The following is a 19,264-nucleotide window of genomic DNA, read 5'->3' on the forward strand; positions in this document are numbered from 1 at the left end:
AACTACCAAACCACTCGCTGACCCTTTTTCAAATGAGACTATATGGTGTATGTGTGGTTGGTTAATGAGGAGTAGCAGTAACCAAACAGAACAACAACGCTGCATACCATGAGCGCAAAACGAATCCATACTGAAAAAATAACGAGCCTCTCGTCTGTCAGAGGCGAAGGGAACAACTCAGTCATTCCACACATTCTTGGTCATTACATTACACGGATGACTTGCACTGTTTGGAGCCAGGTTTGCTTTGGAATGAAATCAAATGATCCGTTAGTTAGCACGAGTCGATCACTAATTAGCACGACCAAGTTTTCTGTTCCCTCGGTCAAACCGAGCAAATCATGAAAGCATCTAAAGCATCATTTCTTAATTGAACGTATTGTCTTTTACGTTGTTGATTCTGTACATCAATCGCTTTCGGTCTCTCTAAAGGTTCTTCCCTTTATTATCGAATGCTTTTTTATTTTTGGGGGAGTTTCTCCTGTGCCGATGTGAAGGTTTCGGGACAGAGGATGTCACATGTGTACAGACTGTAAAGCCCTCTGAGGAAATTTGAATTGAATCAAATAATCATGGCAAAAACTGGCAGCGCCCCACTGCGAGGGCCACAAGCAAAGTATCCCAGACAAGTGTAGAAAATGTATGGGCTCATTTTAGGTGCCTCATCACTCTAATCAATCAGATTATATTTCTTTAAATGTGCTCGCCGGCAGTCGGCTTCATGGATGCATCATCATCCAATGAGATCTTGCTGACGAAAATAATGATCTCAAAATAAGTAGATAAAAAGAAGCCCAAAGAGTCTAATTGATACAAATGAATAGTTATCAGGATGTATGAGCGCTTATGTATGTGTATACATGTATGTGTAGATGACCATATAGAACCAGGAGTTTTATTATGTGTGTGTGAATGTGTATGGCTGGTCCCTGTGTATCTATTATTCATTATCGGACATTTGATCAATTGAAGCAGTGAGATATGGGACATCTAGAAGTTTATTAAGCGCCAAAAGAGAACTGTCTCTCTATAAAACGTTAATCTAATTATTATCGCTCCTTCATCAATGAGGAAGAGAGCTGCCCTTTTTTCCGAGGGAGTGGCGAACTAATCCAACTGGCTCAAATGAACCTGCTATGGAGGTATGAACAAAAAAGCCTTTTCTTTTCTCAAGCGATGAGACGCTGCACGATACAGAGTTAAGGCGGCGGAAACCACAGCGCTGCACTGCCACCTACTGGGCATAGATAGCACCACACGCAAGCAATGTTCTTCGTTCCAAATGAATACAAATTACATGCAAACGTGACCATATGCGATGATATGATCATCATCGCGTGACCGCGATAATGGTCACATGATCATCATCGCGTGACGCACACGGAATGTTGTGTGCGTCACGTGATGATGGTCACATGATCACCATCGCGTGACGCACACGAAATGTTGTGTGCGTCACGCGATGATGGTCACATGATCACAGGTGAAAGATGACTAGAAATAGAATCCAATGAAGTCATCAGTCTCTCGAATATAATGCCTGGAAGTCATTAACATTCTTCAGTCTGAAGGAGGCACACACAAGAGACACACTCACACAAGAGACACACTCCATATTTTAGACTTTAATCTTCAATATTTGGACACTCGAAACTACAGAACTCACGGTAAATTCAACAGCTGGAATAACACAGGGATAACATTATATAAAAGTGAATAGAACCACCTGGAATATATCACAATGTCCATCCAGGGCCACAAGGTCATGGGGCCACATCACCCAACTCCTCCCCAAGTGGAGAGGACCAATGCAAACAGAGCCAGTCGCTACAGAGGGCTGACCAACCCGCGACAAAAGGAACAGCAGATATCACAAAAGACACTGCGCAGACCTTGGGTTCCACCGAGCCACAGTGACTTGGGCAAACTATGTTTGTATGTGGAAACAAGTCGTCTGGAGAGGAGCGATGATGAAAGAAGAAACCTGGCAAAGGATGAATACCAGGATGTTCTGAGGACAAGACCGAGTGTATGGGAAGAGGTCGAGGTCGTACACGATGAGAGAAACATTCAGAGTAAACTTGTACAGAATGAATTGGGGGAAGATCGACGTCTCAAAATGGAAAAACTACCTCGAATTCTTCACCAACGCATGTCAAAGGATGAGTACCAAGATCTTCTGAGGACAAGACCGAATGTATGGGAAGAGGTCGAGGCTGTACACGATGAGAGAAACATTCAGAGTAAACTTGTACAGAATGAATTGGGGGAAGATCGACGTCTCAAAATGGAAAAACTACCTCGAATTCTTCACCAACGCATGGCAAAGGATGAATACCAGGATCTTCTGGGGAGAAGGCCGAGTGTATGGGAAGAGGTCGAGGCCGTACACGATGAGAGAAACATTCAGAGTAAACTTGTACAGAATGAATTGGGGGAAGATCGACGTCTCAAAATGGAAAAACTACCTCGAATTCTTCACCAACGCATGGCAAAGGATGAATACCAGGATCTTCTGGGGACAAGACCGAGTTTATGGGAAGAGGTTGAGGCCCTACACGATGAGAGAAACATTCAGAGGAAACAGAATGAATTGGGGGGAAATCGACTACTCAAGCTTCGACAACAGCAGATATCACAAGAGACACTGCTCAGACCTTGGGAGAAGGGAACTGTTGTAATTGAGACAGTGAAAGAGTTGGACAACCTCAAGGTGTCCACCCAGGGCCACAAGGTCATGGGACCACAACACCCAACTCCTCCCCAAGTGGAGAGGACCAATGCAAATAGAGCCAGTCGCTACAGAGGGCTGATCAACCCGCGACAAAAGGAACAGCAGATATCACAAGAGACACTGCGCAGACCTTGGGTTCCACCGAGCCACAGTGACTTGGGCAAACTACGTCCAACTCCCCCACAAAAAGGGGTGAGGACGAAAACACAAACTGGCACTCAGTACAGAAGGCTGATCAACCCAACAGAGTCCTCTGTGGAAACAGGTTGTCTGCAGAGGGGCGATGAGGGAAGAAGAAACCTGGCAAAGGATGAATACCAGGATGTTCTAGGGAGAAGACCGAGTGTATGGGAAGAGGTCGAGGCCGTACACGATGAGAGAAACATTCAGAGTAAACTTGTACAGAAGGAATTGGGGGAAGATCGCCGAAGACTTGTAAACAGAGTCAAAATACGTTTAGCAAGGCGGTAAGAGATGCTAAACGACTGTACTCTGAGAAACTCCAACAACAGTTCTCAGCAAGTGACTCTGCTTCGGTTTGGAGAGGCCTCAAACACCTCACTAACTACAAGCCAAAAACCCCCCACTCCATGAATGACCCCCACCTGGCAGACGAGCTGAATGAGTTCTACTGCAGATTCGAAAGACAAGGTCCTGATCCCATCCCCCACAGCTCCACCAACCTGCCCCAGTCCCCTACCCCTCCCTCCCCCAGACCATCAGGTGCTCACGCCTCTTCATCTATATCACCTTCCCCTCCCCCACCAGCAACGACCCTCTCTATTCTGGAGAGAGACGTTAACCGGCAAGGCAGCCGGACTCCGTCTCCCCTCACACCCTGAAGCACTGTGCTGACCAGCTGTCTCCGGTGTTCACTGACACCTCCCTGGAGACATGCCACATACCAGCCTTCTTCAAGGCCTCCACCATCATCCCTGTTCCCAAGAAGCCCAGGATCACAGGACTCAATGACTACAGGCCCGTCGCCCTGACCTCTGTAGTCATGAAGTCTTTTGAACGGCTAGTCCTGACCCACCTGAAGTCCCTCACCCCCCCTCCTGAACCCCCTGCAGTTCGCCTACAGAGCCAACAGGTCTGTAGATGATGCTGTCAACATGGCCCTCCACTACATCCTCCAGCATCTGGACTCCCCAGGAACCTACGCCAGGATCCTGTTTGTGGACTTCAGCTCTGCTTTCAACACCATCATCCCGTCTCTGCTGCAGGACAAACTCTCCCAGCTGCACGTGCCCGACTCCACCTGCAAGTGGATCACAGACTTCCTGTCTGACAGGAAGCAGCACGTGAAGCTGGGGAAACATGTCTCAGCCTCTCGGACCATCAGCACCGGTTCCCCCCAAGGCTGCGTTCTTTCCCCTCTGCTCTCCCTGTACACCAACAGCTGCACCTCCAGTCACCAGTCCGTCAAGCTCCTGAAGTTTGCGGATGACACCACCCTCATTGGACTCATCTCTGGTGGGGATGAGTCCGCCTACAGGTGGGAGTCTGACCATCTGGTGTCGTGGTGCAGCCAGAACAACCTGGAGCTCAACGCTCTAAAGACAGTGGAGATGGTTGTGGATTTCCGGAGGAACAGAGCCCCACCCTCCCCCATCACCCTGTGTGACTCCCCCGCCACTATTGTGGATTCCTTCCGTTTCCTGGGCTCCATCAACACCCAGGACCTCAAGTGGGAGCTGAACTGAAGAACTGGCTAAACGTTTTTGGTTGGGTTTACTCCGTGTGCTACGGTTTTCCTGAAAAAACTTTAAATCAATCAGACTAATGTAATCAAGTTAAGATAAGACATAATTTGGTAGTTTACACTATGGCCGTGCCATTGGATGGTTGTCGTTCTGTTAAACTGGTTGAATCTTTTTTAGTGGGTTTACTCCGTGTGCTACGGTTTTCCCAAAAAAATCAGATGAGCATACTCTCTGGCCCCCCTCCGTGATCCTTACAACCAGGACGAATTGTTTCACAGTCCACTCATCAGCACTGGTGGATAAAGCTTCAGGAAGAACTGGTGAGGAGCTGATCATTTGTCTCTGGGAGAACTTAAACATCAACAAACACACACAAGCCTTTGTAAAGATGCTCTAACTTATACTATTGTTTATTTTATCCAAGGAAGAGACTCAAACCTTAAAATGGCCCTTAATCCATTCCAGGCACCTACAATTACATTACATTACATTACAGGTCATTTAGCAGACGCTTTTATCCAAAGCGACTTACATTACACTTTAAACCCATGGCTTTTTTTCACATTTTCGCCCGGGGAGCAATTAGGGGTTAGGTGTCTTGCTCGGGGACACTTCGACATGGAACATGGGGCAGCCTGGAATCGAAACAACAACCGTGTGCTTCCCAGCGCACCTTCTCTAACCCCTGCGCCACGACGATCAATTCTATCTGGGAGAACTTAAAACATAAAAAAACACACACAAGCCTTTGTAAAGATGCTCTAACGTATAGTATTGTTTATTTAATCAGAGGAAGCGAGTCAAACCTTAAAATGGCCCATTAATCCATTCCAGGTACCTACGATAAATCAGGGTTGTGTAATGGAAATACCAGGTGTCTGTAATGAACATTTATCTTTTAATAATGAAACACAAGGACACATTCATGAGCCTTTATTAAATATGTCAACTTTTCAGACAAAGAAGCTTTAAATGTATTGGTCATACGACATATACAATTTTAAAAAAGCAATAAATCTTATTGTTACAAATAGTTTATCTGTCACTAATTGTTGTATCCTGGTGTTTTACCGTTAGTTTGGGGTAATAATTGTTGTACAATGTTATAACCATTACTCCATCTCAATACACGTAGGTCAAAGAGCTCCGACGGCTGGGACGATTCAGCTACCTTTCAGACTACCCTGGCAACGTGTTTTTTCCACAGCACATAGAAAAAAATCTAGCCATTTAAAAATATATATTTGGCACCTTTGAGCAACTTTTGTAAAGTGACTCGAATGCTAAATTGCACCCATTTTCCCTTCAAATGACACAAAAATATGTGCTTGGCTGCAAAAGTGCATTGTGCGTGACTTGAACAGCAGGCGCTCAGCTCGTGCACAACAGCCTGCAGACAGCTGGAAAGAGATGCCTAGTGCACACATCATCATCATTATTTGAGTTAAGTTGCTTGTTGAATAAAATAGCATATATCTTATTAGCGTGTGCCTATAATTGTTGATCAGTTTGGTATCATGTTGACGAACTACCAATAATACTATAATTGTTAAAAATGTGTAGGTTTACTAGTTGATAAGAAAATAAATGTTTATTTTATGCCGAGATGGAGATGGAAAAATTAGTAATAATTATATTATATTTGTGTGTATATATGACAAAACCTCAACACAAAGAGTTGTCTTGTCATGCCTTGAGTCCTTATGACTTTCTACACTTATACAACATATACTAATAACGTTGTAGAGACCCTGTTTGCCTCTCAAAGTTAGGTCCTCTTGGTTGGTGTTTTGAGTTCGTTTTGACGTGTTTGAATACTCCTCGAGACGTTTCCACTTCTTTGATTGTCCTTTATTTTGTTCTTTAATGACACCATCCAATTATCTTCGTACATGCCTCTTCCACCCAGTCACGTTCACTCTGTCACGCTCACGCTCCTCGCTCTCATTCCACGCTTCTCATTCCACGCTTCTCCTTCCACGCTCCACGTCCACACTTCACGCTCACCCTCACGGTCAAAAAACTATTTTGCTTCTCACCAACACCTGTGACCCATTTTTCTAGACTAGCATCAAAAGCTACGCAAGCCTCTCGCAGCTCGCAAGGCTGTGATTGGTAAGTATTTTCTAGCAGTATTAGAGGCTCAAACCATCTCATAAAAACTATAACCTTTACATACATTCATCATTCATGAATTTATGATTATGACAGTTATGAATGTCTTATGGGATCATTGGACTAAGGAGGATTTGAAGAGATCTCACCTAGCTTTTTGAGTGTTGATTATTTGGACTACAATTGTTCACATTTTAAGGTGCTGGATATTATTAATAGAGTATCAGCTTTCCCCTGATAATAAACCAGCTCCAAACACACAGCCTAGTAATGGAAGTGGAATATAGAAATGCTCCTCTGCCATATTCCTGTAGACGCTGCGCTCTGTAACTGCATTGACTTCACCCAAAGAAGTGGGTCTTGGGTCTGGACTTAAGGGAACCTTTCCCAGAGCCCCCCGACTCCTCTGGCTCACGAAACGACATCCTGTGGACAATCTGCGATGTCCTCAAGCGCAGCCTGTGCAGTTCGGGCTTCATCCTGCTGAGGGAGGACTTCCTCCTGAGGACCTTCTGTGAGGGTCGGGCCTCCCCGTCCACAGAGTCACCTTCGTCGTTGGGGTTGAGGAGTCGGAGGGGCTTCAGGTTGGACTGGAGAGCCTTGGAGAACCTCCAACGGCCTCCGGCCCCGCGGCACGCGTCCTCCGGGTCAGAGCGCTCGTATGCTCCGATTATGTCCTGGATATCCACGCTCACACTGTCAGTGAGATACTGGCAGGCCTTCCTCCCGCTGTAGTCTCTGACCTCCACGTCTGCGCTGTAGGCCCCCACCAGGAGCTTCACCACCTCCATGTGGTTGTGCATGGCGGCGACGTGCAGAGGCGTGTAACCGGCGTTGGACCGAGCGTCCACGCTGACGGGGGTGTCGTTCTGTTTGGCAAAATTGAAGATCAGCGCCATCAGCTCGGGGTTGCCTCGCTTGGCCGCCCAGTGCAAGCAGGTGAACCCGGTGACGAAGTCCTTCCTCAGGATCAGACTGGGCTCCGTGGTGAGGAGGGGGTGCATGCTGCCCCACTCCCCGTCCAAGGCACACATCATCCACTCGTGTTCCAGCGGGTCCAGAGCCACCGGGGTCCTGTCGTCCGGGCAGGAGGAGACCAGGGAGGCCGAGTCGCTGTCGGTCCTGGATGACAAGTACACCGAGCCTTTGGTCACCGTGCTCCTCCTCGGCTGGGGGGACCTGTTCATCATGGCCTCCATGAAGTGTTTACGGCTGCCTTTGGGGCTGCAGAGTCCTTCGCTCCCAGAGAGGCTACATGTGTCCGACTGCCCTTCATAGCCATCCTCCTCCTCCTCATCATCATCAGACTCCAGCTGTCTGGAGGGAGCTCTGCTCCTGGCCACCACGTTACCGTGTTCTCCTTCTTCCAGGACTTCTGGGGAGAGCGCCTCGGCCTCCACCAGCCTGTCTCCGGGTTTGAGTCCCACACCACCTGTGGGAACTGGTCCTGTAGTACCGGTTTGCACAGGCCCCGGCATGTTGAACGAAGATCCCTCTGCAGGAAGAGGCAAAGCATTAGTCACAGATATTTCTGGTATTTCAGGCCCATGTCCGACCTGCTTCTTCTTGGACTCTCTCTTGTCTCTTTTAAAGCTGTCTCCGTTTCCCATCTCCGCTTCTTCCACTGAACAGACCAGCTGAGGACCCTCGCTCGAGTCGGCTTCCCCCGCAGAAGTGGATGCGGTGGTGAGATCAGCATCAACTCTCACCTGGCCGCTACTTCCGTAACTTGAGTCAGGTGGTTGCGCCTCACCTGCCGCGTCACTCCTGCCGTCTGAAGCGTGCGGATAACGGGGAAGGAGGTCCTCCGGATCGAGCCTCTCTGAACCGCGGAATCTTTTCTTCAGGCAGACATATTTGACTTCGCCCTCAGTCTTTACGAAAGCAACGTGGTCCACGTAGCTTTTAAAAGTCTTACGGACAGCAGCTCTCTCCTGCGACTCCCCCGGGAACACGAACTTAAAATGCTCTATTAGATCCGCGTTGGTCGCTTTGCCCCCTTTCCCCTGCAGAAAAACAAGAACGGCCTCTTGAGTGCAGTCGGACGCCATTGTAAACATTTAATCAATAATAATCCAATACCCGTTGAAGCCACTGAACAACTTGTACAGTCCCATACCAAAAAACCCGAGGAACTATCACGTGTCGTAGCAGAGCCGTGTCACCCAGAGCTTCTCCTTGCGTTGTATTCTAGCGTTCTCCGCCTCCTAGCAACCGAGTGCAGGAAACGGACTGTACCAACCTTCGGACTGTACCATCTGTTCCGCGGGGGGTTCATGGTTAAAAAAACGTTAAATACATTGTTTGTGCTGCTTTGGGGTGTTAAACACTTTCATTATGTCCACTGAAATGAAAACATTTAAACGAGATAATGTTTGAAATGATAATTAAAAAATATCAACATTTTTGTTTAGTCATGTCTATATAAAGTATACCAGTTCTTTATCACGTGACGCCGCCTGTTCGTAAAGAGATTAAATTAATTATCAAAAAGTGGACATGTGCTTATGTATAGTAGTTATGCAAATATTTTATTTTGAGTGTGTAATGGTTGAAGACTATGTAATCGGAAACACAAACTGGTTGCCAGGTCACACAACAGGACTGAACAAGTCAGCCACGTGGATTTCCAGTCAAAAGTTTCGACACTTTTCTCTGAAAGTGTCTGAATGAGAAAACGTGTCCAAACTATACTTCTGTATTTTATGTGTCACTGGCATTTCATGCGAAGCAGCAGCAGACTTGGGGGAAAAGTGGCCCGGGGGTTACTGTAACATCAGCCCACCCCATCGATTAACGAGTAATCAATTTAGAAAACTCAATTTTTTACACTTTTTTAAACACAAAACTACACTTTTAAACATCTCCAAAGCAGAATTTCACTAGGTCAAACATGTTGAACTAGACACACTCTTCCTGCTGTGTGCAGTTTGCTGTGCTGTCAACTCTCCATCAATCTCCCGAGATTTAGCCGGGACGTTTTCCAAACCACTGTCTTTTAGCGCCACACTGGAGTTCCTCTGCAGATGGTGTACAGCACAGGGTAGATGTTCAGATGGAAGTAGCCCAGCACCTAATAACATGTTTCGGGCCCTATCAGTGCCTAAAGTGGTCCGTTTGACGCTCGTCCCCCTTGTTTGACACATTGAGGAGGTCCTATGCACAGTTCTTGCGCCTTGGTTTGTTTTACTTCCAATGCAAAAATCTCTCTCTGCCTTGATCTCCCTGATCTGACTGCAGGCACGAGGCAGTTGTGTGCCAGAAGTTAACGCACACCAGAAGTAAATAAAAAGCTAAATTAACTGCGTTGAAGTGTTTTATCGCATTAATCTCAGCCACAATAATTAGATAGATTAGCATAGATTAACCCATTCATTTTGACAGCCCTAAAAAAATAGCCATACAATTAACATTAGCCTATTTTGGAGTGACGCAGAGTGCGAAAAGTGGTCGGTTCCTTTGTCTGAACGGCAGGTTGGTTGGTCGGTGGTAATTTGTCGTAGTCTGTGGTAGGATCCTTTTTCAGAATGAGTATCTTCGTGACCGTGGGTTTCCCGTACGTGTTTCTTTCTAACTTCATTGACAATCTAGCAGATCACGGGGACTTGCAAGTAGCGCAGCGTCTTAAATAAAGTGATGTATGTGTTGATGCGAGGCTTTAGAAATGAACACAAAGGGATTCTAGATTTGCTCCTAAAGTCTGAAATGGGTCATTTGGCACCTTTCTATGATGTTATAGGAACATGGCGATATTCAGAGGCATGGCAACGCGAAAACAATAGTGGGACATATTTATCGAAATAAATAAATAAATGAATAAATAAATCGAGAACCCATTTTCCATTTGCCGTTCTGGCAAAGGAACCTGCCACTGACCACTTTTCGCACTTGGCCCTACTGCTATTTTGGATAAATAACACCATGTGTTGTTTTATAACATTGGATCCAGCAATTTGCTTGGATGGACACATGGAATGAGATGCTATGGTTATTGTTACACTCCAAGGTAGGTAGAGTTTGCTACATCAATATGCTTGACTCCAGACGATAAATACACTGGACTATAAGGTAGAATTAGTATGACATTGTGACGGCAGTCGGTGCATTTCCGGTTGCGCTTTTATTTTGAATGTAGAGAAACCGGAAGTACGCAGTTCGAAGCTGGACGAAAACAAAAGGGTATTAAAACACGTCAGAAAGTTATGGTTTTATGAGTTAAGCACCTGGTTGATATGGGCACAAGATCAGTACCTGTACCTGAGCCCTATTCTCAGGTAAGTTCATAATGTGTTACAACAAGGCAGGTATAATTCCTGTTGTATGAAGCATTCTGAACGTTAACACATGGTGTGCATCTCTAGGTGATCAAGATCTAGAGGATTTTTTTTTTTATTACAAAGTCCACTATGATTTGCACATTTACACAAAATGTTTGTATTTTTAAATGATCAGTTTCATGGCACAAACAGTGATTTTTACTTTGGGTATTTGGCCTGGGTCCATTAAACTTAAGGGGCAACTTTAAGATTTGATTATCTTACTCTAAACAATACGGTATATTGGTGCATATTCATAAAAGCCTGTGCTTTTTGTTTAGTCATCCGAACACCACGTCGAACAAATCACCATCACAAATCAGTGACGACAGGTGGCCCAGTAAAAAATGTGGGCTTTGTTAATCACCTGGTTGATTAGGAGGGAAAGCATCCATCCCACTTTGGATGGAGCAGAACTCATTTCAACATATCTGACCCAGTTTCTTTCTTTTATCCATGAGTTGCAGTCTTGCACACTTCCCTGTGCTTCCATCAGAGCAGTTACCCACCCAAAATAGAATAAACCCTACGGCCACTTTAAATCAAAGGTAAACAGCCGAGGAGTTCAACTAAATCACCGAAAAGTTAAAACCAACAACGCAACAGTGAAACAAAATAGGAGATTTAACAGTGGACCCAAAGCGCACCCAAACCAGAAACAATAAAGCCGGTTCTCTCTGAAGTGTACAGGGCCCCGGGCCCCTGTTCAGAATTACCATGGGATAGCACTGTAGCCACGTTTAAAGAGGAGATTCCTTCCGCTTTAACTTCAGTCTCGTGTCTCCAATGAATTTTTTTACTCGGCCCAGCAACCCCACTAATTTTAAATTAAATATTTTTGTAAGTAGGCAAGGATCGCTAATTAGAACTACCAAGTTTTCCGCTGGTGACCCGCGTATCAGAAAGCAAGTGATTTCTTTTTCCAATGGCAGGCGATCTACCGGCACTTCCTTGGCGACCGACCTCTGTGGGGAAGAGTCTGAGCAGGTGGTGTCCACAGCGTGAAGGTCTGCAGTGACCTTTCCTGTTTTCTGATCTACCGTTTATCCTCACACAAGTGTAACTTTTGAAAACAATTGTATAGAATGAACTCTGACCAGCACTGCTCTTTATTCTCCACAAATTTAATTTCGATGGGAAGTAAACACTCCGCTCCAGGTGGGTTGTTACCATTAGCTGGTACTTGGTTGGTTGAGCTGCTTAGAAGAGCTCTGAAGGGACATTTTCATATATTCAACGTGACTCATCTATCTTTTCCTATTCAGAAATCTAAAACGACACAAAACGCCACACTGAGTGCAGTCAGAGCAGCTTGTCACTGTGCTGTTGGTTTCAGAGACTCCACAGCTGGAAGGACGTCACCCAGGTGACTCACTCCTGAAGCACACACACAAACACACAAATCGTGCTGCATGAGCATTCTTGGAGGCAAAGGCACAGAATCATATTCTACCATATGAAGGCTGTCATAACACATGAGCAAACGCAAAAGTATCACCTTCCTCTTGAGAAGGTAAATGTCATATTCACCTAGAGTCTGTAACATATCAACAATGAGGGCATGGAAAGCAGGAAAGAAGTCATCATGCTGCTTCACTTTGAGGATGATACTGGAAAACAAGAGCAGCTTGGATTAATGCGGACCAGCAGAAACACAACAGACCAAAAAACGTGTGTGCTCAGCGGATGGGAACCTGTCGATATCAGCTTCTCCCAGCAAGCTTTGGAATCCAGCGGTGTTCTGGGTGGAGGAGACCAGTCTTTCCACCCCATGCACCACCTCAGCAGGAGGAGCCCTGCTGTCTGTTACACAGAACCACAGAGTGCCGTGTAACTACTGTCCAGATGTTCCTCACACACTAAAGAACACTAGAGTCGGAGCTTACCGAGCTGCAGAACATCTCGCAGGTTCCTCATTATGTTCCTCATCTCTTCCAGCCTGCTGTACACCTCGTTCATACGTGGGTACACTCCGCTGAGGGAGCTCACGACAAACAGCTTCTGGAAGTGAGACACCATGGAGCCCAACGTGTACCGAGTGGGACTCCTTAGCACCTGTGGGACACACACCACAGCACAAAAAGGTCATCTCAAACCTACGAGTGTGGGATCAACTGACACAGCGTATTCTACACCACCATGAGCAAGTAGCACGTAGTAGCGCAGGGTGGCACCTTGTCCTCCTCAGCTGAGGTGTTCTCCAGCATGCTGTCCACCAGCATCAGCATGTCCTCCACCTTCACTGCAACAGTATGGCCGCCATCACGCGGCTTCCAGGGCATCAGTCTGCCAGTCAACCGGTTTAAAGCCCTTTGCAGATCCTACCGACATACACATCCAACCAACACGCATAAAGGTGGCTCCACACAGCAGGTTCATTTCCAGCTCTTTGGTGAACGATGACGTGAACGTCCCTTCAACTGCTCAAGTGGCGGAAGAGCCATTTTCTTATCAATGTGTTTGGTTTAACCTCCCACCACGTGGAGGAGTAGGGCTGCTGCCGATAGTGATGATTCTAGTAACAGTCAGGACAGTGCAAAGATATATTTAATAGTGTACGGTAACACGTTTTATGATTTATGTTCATTTAGAATAGGAGAAGGTATATTAAGACAGTGAACATGGATGTCTTTGATTCGTGTTGGGAAAACAATAAATCATACAAATACAATACATACACTAAATAAAACAAAAGAAACATCACTTTCCACGGTGAGGCGGCCAGTGTGGTGGCCTTCTTTTGATAGACAAAGAAGCCACTACAGGTGGTGTTTACCTTCAGGAGGCGGAGCTGCTGAGCCCAGGCCTCCAGTGTGGGGACCACAGTGTGAAACTCAGCCAGGTCTGAAGCAACGGAGGACGGTTGGAATGGACCGTTGGAATCGGTCACAGCAGCTCGGATCTCCTTCAACAGCTGGAGTCCAGGACAAAAGATTGTACTGAGTTCTTAAGTTAACGAGGAGAAAGGAGATATTCAGACCGGTAAGGAACCGAAGAGCGAGTTTACATGGTGATAGCGGGCACAGAGACCAGCCTCCTTGGTTTGCTCACTCGTCTCACTGGTGTTATCTTCGTTTGGTGATCTGTGAAGAAGGTTGTTTCTGTATTAGGCTTGTTTATTATGATAGGTAACAGGACACAGGAAGCTCTCACATCTGGGAACTTTCTCTGGACCTCAGCACTCTTGAGCCCAAAATCCAGTTGAACAGTAAATTAGAAAATGCCACGTTCCTTAAGGAACTCACGTGGTTCTCGAGCATACACTGGATGTATAAGTGGACGTAGCGTCCCGCATTGTGGACTATGGTTTGTCGTCTTGTTTTGTCTGAGCCCAATAGGACCACATGTGGACAAGAGGTTGGAGCTACAGAAGGAGCACATTGATTAGCGATCCCACCTTGTGCTTTTGTGCTTGTTTGTTGAGCCCTCCAGGCGACGGAGCTTGTGCTTGTAGAACTTAACGTCTCTGAGTGACGGCCTACACAGGAGAACATAGTCAGCGCCTTCACTGATAGGACAGCGCACGTTTCACGTGAGAGGAACACACACCTTTTCTCCAAGTCTTGCTTCAGGCGCTCCACCTCCCTCTGCAGCTCTTCGGCCTGGGCGTGGCTTCTTTTTTGTTGTTCCTGGTACGCCTTGGAAGAAATGCATGAGCAGTATTACCTTCTGCTTCAGGGGGAGCACCTCTGAGAATGAGTCAACGCTTGTCAGGTCACCTGGAGGACGGTTTTGAAAGATGGAGTTGCCTCCTTCATTCCTGTAGGTTGAGCCATCGGAGATCCTTCTGGTTGACTTTTGACAGCTCTGGGGTGAAATGAACAACATCTAATAAAGCAGAGGCTTCCTACCCCATTAACCACTATGGGAGTGTCTCTCCGCCCATTGGCTGGAAACCACTGCTCTGGATAAGAGCTTGTTTCACAGGATTCAACCAATGGAAGAGACTGCCAGGCTTATCTGGATCAAAGCGCTCAGTAATAAGGAGAACACCTGGTACAATGCAGCTCATTTTCTTAGCCTGCGATACCTGAGCTCATCCAGCAGCGGAGTCATTTTGGTCTCGTAGAAGTCGATCACATCCAGCACCCTGCAAACACGAGAACCGCGTCATCTCTTTACAGACAGCGGTTTGTTTCCACTGAGTACAGTTTGTAAGCCAGCAGAGGGGAACAGCCTGTGGAGCTACGGTGGGCATTTGGAAATGGACTTTTGATAGCATGAACATGTGACCCTCAGGGTGATGCGACTTGGTTGCCCTTAGCAACGGCAGCTGTTGAGTCCCCCATGTGGGAGTCCTCTAAAACAGTGATTCTTAACCATAGGGCCGCGGCCCAAACTTGGGCCACCAGCGCCCCCTAGAGGGCCGCAAAAAACTTTCAGTTTTGCACCTGTGGGCCGCAAGGGCCGCGGGACTGCGTGCAGCTTTCGACCATGTGGTGGCGGTAATGCATCACTCGGTTGTTTAAAAAGCGCCAATACACAGAGAAGAAGACTGTCTACTTCGCAGCAAAAATGGATACGTTTTTAAAAAGAAAAAATGAAGACGAACGTCCTGCCGATACCCCCACCCAGAAGACAAAGTTTTTGCGGAAATACAATCTCGACTTCATTAAATACGGTTTCGTAAATGGAGGAACAGAGGCAGTGCCAAAAGCCCAGTGTGTGGAGTGTGGGCTAATGCTGTCCAACGAAGCTCTCAAGCCCTCAAAACTACAGCGGCATCTAGAGACCAAGCACCCGATGCTTGTGGGAAAGCCGGTGGAATATTTTAAGAGGAAGGAAATTGGGCTGCAGATGCAGAAAAGGTCTGTCGTGTCACTGACAAACAACTCTAAATGTGCATTGAAAGCCAGCTACCTCGTAGCCAGACGTGTGGCACAGAGTAAGAAAGCATTCACCATAGCGGAGGAGTTGGTTCTGCCTGCCGCTGTTGATATGTGCCGTGAGCTAATCGGAGAGGCCGCTGCAAAAAAGCTGCTGACCATCCCACTCTCAAACGACACTGTGAGTCACCGTATCGCGGACATGGCCTTAGACATACAGCATCAACTTACAGAAAGAATAAAAAGTAGCCCTTTTTTTTCTTTGCAATTAGACGAGTCCACGGATGTCACGAATGCTGCACTGCTGCTAGTTTTTGTTCGCTATCGCTGGGACAGTAGTTTGCACGAAGACATACTGTTTTGTGGAGAGCTATACAGTGTTAATATTTAATGGGCCCCGGGCCACTTTGTACTATAAAAATTGGGCCTCAAGGTCGAAAAGGTTAAGAACCCCTGCTCTAAAAGCCTTCAGTCCATCTTACATAGAGCTCACTAACTAGTCTGGATGGCTGAGGGATCAACGCTTTGTGCACATTCTGATGACGTCGACTGTAAAAGGGTGGATATCAATATCATGATATCTTACAAGGCCGTACAGAGAATAATTCTGTCTCGTCAGTGTTTTAAGGCCATGTTCTCACTGCTGGTCTGCTGGGGATTGCTGCTGGCTGACTCTTTTACAGATGTTCTGGAAGGTGCGGCTCTGTCGAGCCAATCGCTGCTCTTGTTCTCTGATGGTGAAGTAGAGTTTTCTCTGGAGCTGAGCTGCTTCCTCCCTCTGTGTGGACAGCTTCTGCTCCAGGACCTCACACTGTTTCTACGAGGATGAAACATCACACTCTCTGATAGCAGACAACATGAGCGGTTAGAAATACAGAAAAAGTGAATCATTCTTTCAGCAGATGATTTTTATTGACACCTGCTGACCCACCTGTGCTTCCTTCCTTTCCTGCTGCAGTAGGTGTGTGTGGCCGTGCTGTTGGGCGGCCTCGCTGAGGTAGCGACCTTCCAGGTCCTGGACTCGGGTCCTCACCACGTCCAGCAGCCCCTCCAGCTCTGAGACCCTCTGGGACTGCTGAGACGCTCGGCCTGTGTGCTGGTGAACCTCCTCTCTAAAACACACACACACACACACACACACACACACACACACACACACACACACACACACACACACACACACACACACACACACACACACACACACACACACACACAAACGAGCCTCTCGTCTGTCAGAAGCGATTGTGCATGCGTGGGGACCTGAGTGGTTTCTTTTTAAATGGAAGGGATCTACCAGCTCTGCGTTGGTGAACGACCCCCTGGTCTATCGCATGGCCTCACCCAGAGTGCGACCCCCAGTGGACTTCTTAGGAATAGCAGCTACTTTTATGGAAATGCAATTTATGTCTTTCTGTAATTCTCAAAATAGCAAAGTTATTCGGCGGGCCGGATTTGAGTTTGACACCTGTGGCATAAATGACCACAGGGCATATCCAGCTCACCAACATATTATCCAGTATCTGGGACTAGATGACGAGAGAAATTACTCCTTATTGCATCTCAAAGGGACCTTTTTGGTTAAATAAACAATAAACAACCATAATTATTTGTGCAGGAACTCAGTTTGCTGATTGGTTTAATCAACATTTTTATGAATTGAGATTTCAAGCCTTACATATGTTTTTTAATATCTGATGTATGTATCCAGTACTTCTTTTGACTACACAATGGTTGTGGAGGACAATGGGCAGCCTCACACCTTCATACCCGCACCAAGCTGGGGGACAGGTGTCCCTCTGTGATGCTCATCTGATGCTGATGAGATTAGATGACAGGAGGACAGGTGGTCCACGCACACTGCAGATATATTATTAAGTAGGTACACACACGATCGCCCACAGTAATGTATACTGCAAGCATGTATACCCTGTTTTCCATACATTCCAGGAGCACATTATGCTATTTTTTATATTTCTTGACTCCTTGCGTCTTATTTTTGTAAGTGAACTTCCACAAAAAAAAAAAATACTGGTGCTTCTAATGTTTTTATCGTGGTATGATTATGTACATGTCTGAATGGTGTGATGAACGTACTTGAGTTGGTTGTTGGACTTGATGAGCTCCTGGATTAGAGCCTGTCTCCTCTCCGAGTCGGTGAGCATAGTCCTCAGACTCATCCGGATCTCCCCAGCTGACTTCTTGTCCAGCACAATCAGATCTAAGGACACACGGACAGTCATGTGACAGACACTCATCTAATGAAGAGTATTCAGAGAGTATCTTCAAACTTCTCACAGCAAAGTATCAGCACAAAGGCCCTCATCTTACTAATGACAGCTAAACTGGATGGCTTCCAAAGCAAAAACAAAAAGCCGAGAACAATTAAATCATCCCTAGAAATAGACGTTTAGCTAAGAATTTGGAATGACCCTTACCTGAAATATTCGTATTCCCTCCAGGATCTGCAAAATGCACAGGCTTAAAACCATGATGCTGCAGAAGTTTGTTGACATCATCCCATTCTACCTGCTCCTGCTGAAATACAGACACAATCAAATGACCATCAACATCACAGAGCAGCGTGCAGCCGCTGCAGAGATCGGAGCTCCACAGCTACCTGGAACTGCCTGCTAGTCCACAGACAAACAAACGTCTTATCTCTCGGTTGTAAAGACGGAGTTCTCCCGCTGTCCATGTTTAAAGTGTCCTCGACTGCAGCACGCGCTCACTTCAAGCTTAACACAGCTTGCTGAGCCTCCTGTCCGGAGCAGCTAGTGATCAGGTTTCTGCAGCTCCTCCAGCAGAGGAGATGCCACTCCTGCACCACAGGACGCGTTGCTCCTCACCCAACTTACTGTGTATAATATAACACATGTTCAGCGTGGACTCACCTGCTCCATCGCTTCGCCCCACTGCAGGAGAGAAACCGCATGCACGGGGTTACGATTGTGTGGAGCTTCAGTCAGTTAAATGCTGAACTCCACTGAAAATGGGGCAATTTTACGATGCCGACGAAACTCTGCGACCGATTAGAAAATAATACAATGTATTCTACATGGAAGCGAGGCTTTCAACTCAGAATGATACTTAAACGGCACATTTTGAATGGTTTGTCAACAAATTAACATACGACATCACGTTGCTTCAATATACCGCTTTCCGAGAAACTTTTTTTATCAGCTGTTACGTCCAAAACATAACGGAAGTAACGTTGGTTATTGACGTTAGCTTGGTTAGCTTCTGCAGCTAACACATCATGTCGGCTGTGTGTGCGCGCGTGTGTGTGTTACTGTTGTCGGACTGCGGATAGTTTTGTCATTATATACTCGGTAAGTTACCAGTTGTTGGTGCTGCCGTTAGCCGGGACCAGCAGCAGCTGGTTCACAGCAAAAGAAGTTTAAACTAACTAAACCTTCCACAAAACGCCTCTTCTACCATTCAAAGAAAAGGCACTGTGACGAATGCGTTTACAACCAACGGGATGTGGCTGTTCAGGTCGTTCACCAATTGGCGTTAAGTCCCGCCCATAGTTTCACCTACTCCCGCCCTGCTGTGCTGTGATTG

At 46.5% G+C, this 19,264-nt stretch overlaps 2 protein-coding genes across 10 annotated transcripts; both read right to left on the bottom strand.

The window, feature by feature from the left end:
- Positions 1-6,269: 6,269 nt before the first annotated feature.
- LOC120818310 (ankyrin repeat domain-containing protein SOWAHC) lies at positions 6,270-8,771 on the bottom strand. The gene is made up of 2 exons (XM_040175284.2): positions 8,309-8,771; positions 6,270-8,050 (listed from the first exon to the last, which is right to left on the bottom strand). Exons 1-2 carry the CDS (start codon positions 8,613-8,615, stop codon positions 6,897-6,899), a joined length of 1,461 nt encoding a protein of 486 aa, XP_040031218.2. The 5' UTR covers positions 8,616-8,771; the 3' UTR covers positions 6,270-6,896.
- Positions 8,772-11,979: 3,208 nt separating this feature from the next.
- On the bottom strand, positions 11,980-19,204 carry LOC120818282 (centrosomal protein of 70 kDa). 9 transcript variants are annotated; one of them, XM_040175239.2, is made up of 18 exons: positions 19,039-19,188; positions 18,592-18,612; positions 18,318-18,458; positions 18,136-18,235; positions 17,795-17,918; positions 16,629-16,809; positions 16,339-16,514; positions 14,902-14,961; positions 14,591-14,678; positions 14,421-14,509; positions 14,269-14,349; positions 13,879-13,954; positions 13,648-13,785; positions 13,046-13,192; positions 12,758-12,926; positions 12,566-12,674; positions 12,402-12,481; positions 11,980-12,248 (listed from the first exon to the last, which is right to left on the bottom strand). In XM_040175239.2, exons 3-18 carry the CDS (start codon positions 18,393-18,395, stop codon positions 12,187-12,189), a joined length of 1,758 nt encoding a protein of 585 aa, XP_040031173.2. In that variant the 5' UTR covers positions 18,396-18,458; positions 18,592-18,612; positions 19,039-19,188; the 3' UTR covers positions 11,980-12,186. The 9 variants fall into 9 exon arrangements, with proteins under 9 accessions (XP_040031173.2, XP_077949514.1, XP_040031180.2 ...); XM_078093388.1 differs by lacking the exon at positions 18,318-18,458 and having other exon boundaries at positions 13,648-13,817; positions 13,923-13,954; positions 19,039-19,204; XM_040175246.2 differs by lacking the exon at positions 18,318-18,458 and having other exon boundaries at positions 19,039-19,204.
- Between the last annotated feature and the right edge of the window lie 60 nt (positions 19,205-19,264).

The sequence above is a fragment of the Gasterosteus aculeatus genome, chromosome 1 (genome assembly GCF_964276395.1).
Source record: "Gasterosteus aculeatus chromosome 1, fGasAcu3.hap1.1, whole genome shotgun sequence".
Taxonomy (NCBI): domain Eukaryota; kingdom Metazoa; phylum Chordata; class Actinopteri; order Perciformes; family Gasterosteidae; genus Gasterosteus; species Gasterosteus aculeatus.